Source organism: Pteropus medius, unplaced genomic scaffold (genome assembly GCF_902729225.1).
Source record: "Pteropus medius unplaced genomic scaffold, Ma_sr-lr_union100, whole genome shotgun sequence".
Lineage (NCBI taxonomy): Eukaryota > Metazoa > Chordata > Mammalia > Chiroptera > Pteropodidae > Pteropus > Pteropus medius.
Genome location: NW_024351543.1, coordinates 5,141,817 through 5,151,509, shown reverse-complemented (window position 1 = coordinate 5,151,509; position 9,693 = coordinate 5,141,817). Strand labels below are relative to the sequence as shown.

The 9,693-nt window shown below is 38.4% G+C and overlaps 1 protein-coding gene across 2 annotated transcripts in view; it reads left to right on the top strand.

Annotated features, from left to right (window-relative positions):
- Positions 1-3,517: 3,517 nt before the first annotated feature.
- Positions 3,518-9,693, top strand: part of TMEM39A (transmembrane protein 39A) — a 33,885-nt gene continuing 27,709 nt past the window's right edge. The window contains exons 1-2 of one of the 2 annotated variants that reach the window (XM_039843080.1): positions 3,518-3,839; positions 5,323-5,509. In XM_039843080.1, coding sequence (XP_039699014.1) covers positions 5,397-5,509 — 113 coding nt within the window. In that variant the 5' untranslated portion in view covers positions 3,518-3,839; positions 5,323-5,396. The remainder of the gene's footprint in view (positions 3,840-5,322; positions 5,510-9,693) is intronic. The other variant, XM_039843078.1, reaches the window with a different exon arrangement.

The window sequence follows — 9,693 nt, the reverse complement described above, 5'->3', positions numbered from 1 at the left end:
GGCTGCACAGCAGGAGGTACGTGACAGGGGAGTGAGCCAAGCTTCATCTGTATTTGAAGCTGCTCCCCAGAATCACCACCTCAGCTCCACCTCAGATCATCAGGCATTAGATTCTCATAGGAGCACTGGTCCCTGGTGCCAAAAATGTTGGGGACCGCTGGTATACAGCACTGTTAAGACCCAAGGACTTGCAAATTCTATTTTGAATAGAATTTATATAACATGGAAAATTATCAGTGGGCAACATTACACTGGATAGTATAAATATTCTACAAGAATATAGAACTATAAGTATTTATCTATTGTCTAAACTATTCAGAGTGACATCTTAGGTTCCGTGGAAACACGTGGAAAAACAAGATGAGATCTGTGCCCTGGGGGAGTTTAGAACTAGTGGGAAGACAAATAAGCTTTCTCCAGGGATAATTTACAACTTAAAAAATATGTAAATGTTCCTGGTTTCAGTGGAGGGAAAGATCAATATGAACTGGAAATATGGAGGAAGGGGTAAGAAGGGTATATTCCAGGCTGAACAAAAAGGAAATGTTGCAGTTAAGAAATATTGTGCCGGAGTCACTAAAAAAGGGAAGCCATAATTTGCAGAAAGTGGGGTTGAACTTGGGGTGATGCAAGTTGAGGAATGGTGGAAGATAAAATAATGTTGATTGGTTAGGAATGGGCTATATCACTCTGGGTGAGAAGGCAAGAGGAGAAAATGGATCTCCGACGCTATATCATACAAGACTTCTTCAGGAATCCAAATGAAAACTTGAGTCAAAGTTTCTTTTACTTCCAGGAAGGTCGCAGTACTTCAAAATGAATGTTCATCAAAAGCACATAATTAGGGAGTATACTACACAGATGAACACCACAGTAACCCTCATTTTCAAAGTTAGTCTAAAATGAATATAGTGGAGTATAATTTTTAAAACTTTAATAATAAAATAGCCTTTCTTTTTCACAATTTGTTTCTGTGATCAGAAGAAATGGAAATCACTTTGTGTGCTTTTGAAATGAAAATAAATCCATATTTTCTGCAATTTTGCAATGTTTATCTGTGTGGAAGAAGAGTAGCAAGACTGGGAGTTAAGTGGGCCCTATGTACAGGAAGAATAAGCTGCATGTGAATCCAAATAATAGTTTCATTTCCTTAATAGGCGAGGTGTTTTATTCTAGTGCTTCTTATCTGTGAATAAGTGCCAGAAATCCTCCTGGAGCTTATGAAAACCACAGATTTTTAGGTCCTATGGAAGCCACTAATTTAAAATGCAAACACTATGGTTTAAAAAACCCTCCATGTTCAAGTTCTTGGTTGTGTCTTCAAATTCATTTCATGCCGCTGACAAGAAAAAATATCCTGAGATGTTCTGGATTAAAATTACAGCTGCTGGAAAGTGAGAGAAAGAGACTGAAAAGTTAGTCTGTTAATAGCTATGGATCAGCTCTGACAAAAGAATGGTCACATTCCAGTATACCTACTGGAATTTAGGATTAATTTCCAGGTGGCTATTTCCACGATTCTACACTTCTTATTTCCACATGAATTTTCCAGTTTGCCGCTCATAGCTAATCCACAGCAGACACCTCTTCTTGGCAACTCTGCTAAGCCTATCCCAGAAGTAAACTCTCTTCATTTTCTCTCATCCCCTTTGCCTATAGCTAATATAAACCCTTTCAGAACAGCTTACATCCCCCAACCCCCAATTGACGTATAACTGGCAAAATTCTGAGATGATGGACATGTATGTCTTTTTCATTTAGCCACATCGCTGCATGGTTTGGACTTCATGCCCCAAGACTGGTCTTCTTTTTGGCTAACATTGTTGGCCCAATAAAACCTTTCTTTAAAAAAAAAGACTTTCAGTAGTAGAAGTTAACACCACATTCCCCTTTGCTTACCATGATCTAGCTATACAGCTTTGTGTCAAGTTTTTCAAACATGCCAAACTCTAACTCACCTTAAATTCTCTGCATACATTTTGTTTTCTATCTGCACTGCTTTTTTCTACCATATTTGCATTTCTGGTTCCTTCCCAACATTCAGGTTTCTGCTGAAATGTAATTACCTCAGACAGATACCCTCAAGATATTACCTTTCTTATTGTCTACCTTACCCCCTTATTTGTCTCCATAATACTTACAACCTGTAATTATTTTATTTATTAAATAAATGTTTTCCCCCATTAGGATATAAGCTCTAGGAAGGAAAAGACATATGTGTCTTGTTCACTAACACTGTGCCTAGTACACATGTAGTCACTAAATAAATAACTGCTGAATGAAGGACGAATGCTGGGGAGCCAACAGAAAAGTGGCAAAGGAGTTTCAGTGTAGCTAGGAAACAGTTAACAGAGCAAATATGAAAATAAATGTGCAAAATTATTTATGCCTATGAGTGAAAATAATAAAAATATGTAATCTGTGTTGGATTTTATATATTTATGAAAGTTCTATGTGGTACATTAGGACAGTAAGAACATTTTGGAATATTACTAACTGGTGGTTTTGATACTGGTCATCCTGGCTCTAAAATATGGCTCTGCCACTTATTAGCTGGGTTATTTTAAACAAATTATCTAACTTCTCTTAACTTCAGTTCCTCTGAGGAATAGGAACAATGGTAATATTTAAGCATTATGAGAGTTAAATGAAGTACATATAGCTACTAGTCTAGTGTGTAGTACCAAAAAAAAAGCTATCAATAACGGTTAACTAATCATATACTTGATACAAAGGGCTTTCTTTTAAGGCACTTAAAATCTCTAGAACTAGAGAACTCACACAAGTGCTCTTTTAACACTTTTACTCTAATATCAAAGTATTGGCAATTTTTAAATTCATCTTGATGTTGTCTATCTCCTTACCTTTTTAACTACCACTTCCTTTACGAGAAAGCCATTCTCCCACGAACCACGTGTACATTCTTGGGAGTTTTAGCTTTAAACCCCAAGCTATGAAGCTTTTCTTGGTATTGACACCACCACCATTCCACAGAATTTATTATGCTGCTTTTCATGTTATCTTTGGAATTTGGGCAGAATTTTAACTTTGCATTTATTGAAATAAATTGTAATTACTGTGTTTTCCTAGTGTCTTGTCTCTTCCACTAGACTGTGAGCTCTTTGTAGTAGCCATTTTTGTAACTCCAGCATCTATGTAGCCCTTCACTTTACAATAAGCGTAGGATTGGACGCTGAAGCAAGACAGCTCAGCGCGGACTCCTTTACTTAGCAGCGATGTGACCTTAGATGGCATCTCCCATCTCATCTGTAAAATGGGAGCGGTAACTTATACATGGTTGCCACTTGGAGTCCGTGCGATAACAAGAGCCCTCATGGGCTGGGTCTAAGGCTCAAGGGGAAAATATGTTAGCTAGAGTTAACAGCGCGTCCAGCAGAGAAGGTGCGTCCCACTGCGCAGGTGCACGCAGAAGTGGGCGGGGTGCTCGCTCCCGGAGCTGCGTTTGTAGTTCTGGGGGCCAGCGTGCAGCTGGGGCGCCCGGCCGTCGCAGAGCTAACGTCATCGCTGTGCGCTGCCACGTCTGCTCAGCTCCGCGGTAATGGAGGCTGAGGATGAGTGCTGACGGGGTCGGGCTCAGTCTCTAGCTTGAGGTCTGGCTCTGACTCTGGCACTGAATCAGAGTCCGGGTCTAGGTCTGCGTCTGGTAGCTCGAAGCTTGGACACTTTATTTCGCTTTTCCGAGCAGGGACGGCCTACGGACAAGCAGCTAGTTTGGAGCGCCTCAACGCGGGGAGGGAGTTCTCTTGCCTGGGGTCCAGCCTGTAAAGCCGCCGCCTCCTCCCAGGGATCCCGCCCCACCGGCCGGGCCTCCTTCATGCGTGAGTATTACCGCGGTGCCGCTCTGTTCGTCTGTCCTGGGCCTGCTTCGGCCCTCTGGGGTGTGCGGCGGGGACCGCTTTGTCGAACCCCCCTTAGGGGCCAGTCGAAGTTTGTAGTCTCTCGCCATCCACCTACCCCCACCCCATCCTCTCGCCTCTTCCATTCCAATTTTTTTCTTCCACATTTTTTCTTTCCCTTTGATCGTTAATTGAGAAGGGACCAGCACCCCCTACCTACATCCAGTAGTTTGGATGCTTTGTCTCACTTGATGTTTGTTAGTCCACACTCTAAAGCTGTAGGAATAAGGAACGTCGATCAATCTGTAGTAACGTTTTGAAAGCCAGGTTTCTTTCTTTTTTTTTTTTTTTTTTTTTTTTTTTTTTTTTACAGGGTGTCAGTCTTCAGTTTTTAAGTCGTGTTGTTTAGAAACAGATTTTGGTATCCATATTGGTGAAGAAGTGATTTTGCCATAGATTGATGAAGACACAGTTTCTGTTACTTCTCTTTTAATCATACAGTTTCAGTAATTCTGAATGATTTTACATCCTTTTTTTTTTTTGGAGTAGGCATCTTCTTGAGCTCCTTCCAGTGTTTTCACTCCAATATATGGAGATACCACTTGAACAGTTTTACTTTTAAAGAGTTAAAAGACCTACTGGTGTAATTCCCATCCATCATTGTCAGTCCTGACAACAACCTCTGTAGGACAGGGAACACATTTTTATTATGATAAAGTCACAAACTCAGAGGTTAAATGCCTCAGTTAAAGTCAGATAATATGTAACATATCTGATCTCAGAACCAAGATCCCTTGATAGCAAAACCTAACATTTTGCACTGTGCTGTTCCCCTCTTTCAAGAGGCTTACTGTAAAATAATTTGAATTGGAAATGTTTATATTAGGTGTTTCTTGTAAAATTTTACCTGATTGTAATATCTTTCATATGCTATAAGTCAACTGACAGATACAAATTTTGACTTTCCTAATGCCGAAGAGCTTACATCAAAACTTAGGCTTCTGACCTGACCCATTAGAGTCTGAGTAGTCCTTTCATTAGAATAAATTAGGTAGTAGACACTGAGAGTATTTGTTTGAATATCTGGTTTTACAAGCCCTACTCTCACAGTCTTTTTGGTGGTTTTGTTACATTACCTAGTTTAAAAATATTTAAATTGATATTTATTTATTTTAAACAGATATATATTTTTAATTAATTTATTTTATGGTGACATCGGTTAACGAAATCTAATAAGTTTCAGCTGTACATTTTAACAGTAAGGCATATCTATATTTACACTGTGTTCACCTCCCATAGTTAGATTTCTTTCAGTCACCACATATTTGCCCCCTTTACCCCATTTACCTCCCCCCTCCCTCCCACCCTCTGACAACCACCAGCCTACCATCCATGTCCATGAGTCTGTGTTTGTTTGTCCTGTTCATTTTAAACTGATATTTAAATGTTTTTTGTTGTTATTCAGAGTTGAAACAAGTTGAAAACAATTAACCTGGGTTGCAACTACGGGTAGCACTGGAAACAGACTGGTTCCCGGACATGCCCGGAGGAAGGAGGGGCCCTAGTCGGCAGCAGCTAAGCCGTTCAGCTTTACCTTCTTTACAGACTTTGGTTGGTGGGGGCTGTGGCAATGGAACAGGCCTGAGAAACAGGTAAAGAAGAAATAAGACTGTCGTTACTTTTTAATATCCTGTGATCAGTCAGACTAGCATAGAAGTCATCATCATGCTGTTCAGGGATTTGCTTATAAAGATTATTTCTTGACACTGAGGTAGAAAGTCTGCCCTTGAAGACTGAAAGCTCAGTATTTCAGAACACTTGGGAGGTAGAAAGTGGTGATATGGGGCCCACAGAGTAAAAGCAGTTTGTTTCTTACTTGTGGCTGATAATACAAATTCATCACCTTTTTAAGCTATTAAAAGAAGGGATGAAGGAATGAATTACAAGGCATGTGATGGTTTAACCACTGACTAGCATTCTTTTTTTTTTTTTTAGAGAGCAAATTAAAACTGACAGTTAACGTGAGATTGTAAAATCACAAGTCATTCCATCAAGGGTATTAAAATTTATTTTGTTCAAAAATTACTTGAAATTAATAAATTGTCAGCTGTAACTTAAACATCTTAAGATTTGTGTCATGTATGAGAATAAATAATTTGATTTTTTTTAAGCAGAAATTTCTCTCTGTTCCTAATTTTCAAAAGTTAGGATGAATTATTTCTAATCTTACCAGGATAACTCGCTTCATCAGGAGTTTAAGTCAGGTAGCAGTAGAAAGAGATGGCTTTTACCTGATCAAGTGTTTGGTCAAGATAATTTTTTCCAGCTAATTTCTGCTTCCTCTCTGAACACAAGTTTCTCTTGCTTAGATTCTAATTTCCAAATCTAGCAATCAGTACTACTGCTGTCTTATCAGGCCCTCCTGATATTATTTGTGCACTTCTCCCTTCCTGACCTGCTCTCCCTCTTTCTTTCTGACTTTCCAACCCAAGTTCTACTCAGTCTTCAAAGTCAGTTCTGAATTTGTCATGTCCTTGGGGACTCCCCGAAATTCCAATTTGGAGGGATTTTTCCAGTCTCTGATTCTTATACTAATTTTCAGTCCACATTTGTGCATGTATACAGATTGCAGAGTATTATTTTTCTAGAGAATTATATTTTACTCTGTTCTTTACATTTTCTCACTTGAAAAATGGTGGTACTGCCTGCTTCATAGCAAGATATTGAAAATAAATGAAATGGGATATTGTAGTAAGTTTTAAAAACTTTACTTTGAATTTTCCAAAATTTCTACAAGTCACGTGTATATTTTTCAAAATAAAGAAAAATTTTAAAATGAGAATATGGGAAAATACTTTTAAAGAAAGGTACTATCTGATATAAATATTGAAGTGAAGGATGTTTCCTATTTGAAGTATATGCCTTAATTTTACTAACATATATTGACTGTCATCTTAGTGATTCAGTACTTTCAAATTGCAATAGAAAATCATAGTTATGCCTAGCTAGGATTCTAGCTAGGTAAAATATTCTAGTTATGCCCCTGTATTAACTCGAGCAGTTCTTTGTTCATTTTCTTCTACTTGGGCTTTGAGGATCCCCCTAGGTAATTAGGTTCTCAGATTGTCCCATGAAATTCCTCTTCAGTGTCTCAGGGGCTGCTGTAGGAGCTCTATAGAAGGGAGAAAGAGGCAGGCAGGCCTAGCAGTTCAGGCTTTAGATTTCCTAGTTCTCTCTTAATCAGACTAACTCCTGTGTGTTTTAAATATTGGGATACAATGTAAAATGTCTTTGGAGGGAGGGGAAAATAAAGTATTCTGCTATTAAAAAAAGAGCCGAAAACCACATTCCTAAATGTTTCTGCTTGCATTTGAAGTCTACAGATAGAGTATGGGGAAGAACTAGGAACACATGGAAATTACCTCTTAGGTGGATTTAGCTATGATTGTGTATTCTTTTCTCTGCCTTCTTTGTAGCTATTTTATGCTGACTTTCAGGGTTCCAGTCATAGTTGCCTTGATCTACCATTCTCCACCCGCTTCCCTCCTTTAATATATATTTCTTTAGCAATTAATTGGGATGGCGGGGAGAAGAACGTTTTTCAACAGATTAAAGTGAAAGATCATAGTTAATGGTTTGAAAAGTCAGTGTTAAGTGATTATTTGTGAAATTTTTATCAGAAGAAGTTATTTGGGGAGAAAACGTTTCTATTTTTGGTTTCTGATGAGAAAGAAGCAGCCTAGAATAGGTTATTATATAAGACACGGGGTAGGGGTATAAAAAATAGGGATAAAACCCAGTGGTAGATGGCCTATAATATAGTTTTAGGAAGGATGTGTACAAAGAAAGACAGTGTTCAGACAAGGAAAACTCATTTCTGGAGTGTCTGTAAAGAAGAAACTAGATAATTGCTTAAGCGTGATATAATTTTGGATATGTTTCATTATACAAGACAAGTCAGCTGGAGAAAAGAGCCTTTGTCCCAGTTTGGTTCGTGTTTGCGGCCTGATTGGTGAAGTTAAACTTGAGAATGTCAAGGAGCTAGTTTGGTGACACAGTCAAAATTGAAATCCATAGTTCTGTGTCCTGTTTTCTACCTGTGGGAAGCAGTGATTTGTTCCTGGGACAGGGTGCTTAGATGATTGCTGTCTGAAGAAAGAGGAGACACTGAGTTTTTGAGTTTCCTAGGGAGCTTTTAGTTGAGGGAGAATCTTACTTGAGAAGGAGTAAGGGTGAGTTTTTCTTTGTTTTGTCTGTGCAGATACTTTGTTAATAAATCACTTAAGAATGTCTAAATGATCACTGCTTTATCCCTTCTTATTCTTCTTTATTCTTTTGAAGCTTTCTTCCTTTATTCATTTGCTTAGCTACATTCTGCTGCTTGCCGGCTCCATAAAAGCCAATCTTAGGCCTTCTATGTTAACTCTTTCCCACACACAAACACTATATGCAAGGACAAAGCAGATGTTCAGCAAAACTACATTGTTTGCACAAGTGATTTAAACTTAGTGAGCCACTCTTATTTAGGAAAAGTTTTATATCTGTAAGGGAATTGTTTACCAGTCAAGTTCTCAGATGCCAGCCTTGCAAGCAGGCCTTTCTAAGGTTAGCTATGCTGAACACCTGCTTTCCTTTTGAGAGTCTGAAATTTTGATTACTGCTAGGCAGAGGGTGCCTCCATGGCCAGCCCCCAGTAAACACCTTCAGTGCTGAGTCAATTATGAGCCTTCCTGGTAGACAGCACTTCACAAGTGCTGTCACAAGTAGTTGCTGAAAGAGTTAAGTGTGTCCAGTATAACTCCACTGAGAAAGGACTCTTCGTAGTTTGTACCTGATTTTCTCTAGACTTTGCCTCGTGTACCTTTTCCTTTGATGATTTTGATTTGTATCCTTTTGTTGTAATAAATCTTAGCTGTGACTATACGCCAAGTCCTATGAGTGCTCCTAGAAATCATCAAGCCTGGGCTTGGGGACCTGTAGTACAGCTTGAAAGAGAATATTCAGTGTTGCCATTGAGAAGAGTCCTTCAACGAGAATCAAGTCCAACCTTTGCATTAAAGATGAAGAAACTGAGGCTCAGGGATATAAAGTGGTAACTTCTCAAAGACCACAGCTGGTTAGTGGAAAATCTAGGACTAGAACTGTCCCACATTGTATTTCAGACATTTGTGTCACTTTGCTGTTCTTGATTCTATTTTTATGCACTTTTAGAGGAATAATACCTTTATTTTTCCTAAATAATACCTCCGAAACTAATTTTTCTGAGCTATATTTACTATTTATTTTAGCTTTTTTTTGAGGGGGCAGTGATTAAGAACTTTGATCTTATCTCTTCTCAAGCTTTCAACTTATAGGAATGCTTTCCTCTTTCCCACTGATGATCTGAATTACTTCATTTGAACTTTGTCTCTTCTGGCTTGAAGTATAATAGCCAAGGCGTATAGAATATCACAAGTGTATATATTTTGTACTTTGTTTTGAGTATCTTTCTTGAGGCCCAACATTTTATTTGCTTTGTTAATGGCAGAACCACATTAGTCTTTACTTGGAAAAAATTCCATAAGAACCTATTTAACTTTTAAATGATAACAAATAGTTTTGCATGCTTTCCCCCTTCGTGTATTTTAGACTGAAGGGGAATTAGAATTTTTATTTTGTTCTAGAATAGAGGCTCCTAACCTTGTAACTTCTCATCAAAATTTTTTATTTCCCTATCTTATGATTAACTGGAGTAAGGAAATAGATTGACTGATGGCATTAATCCCCTCCATTCAAGTTCACCAACTTGTACAACTCCAGAGGGTACCTTTCGTGTTATATTCTGTGTGAATGATAT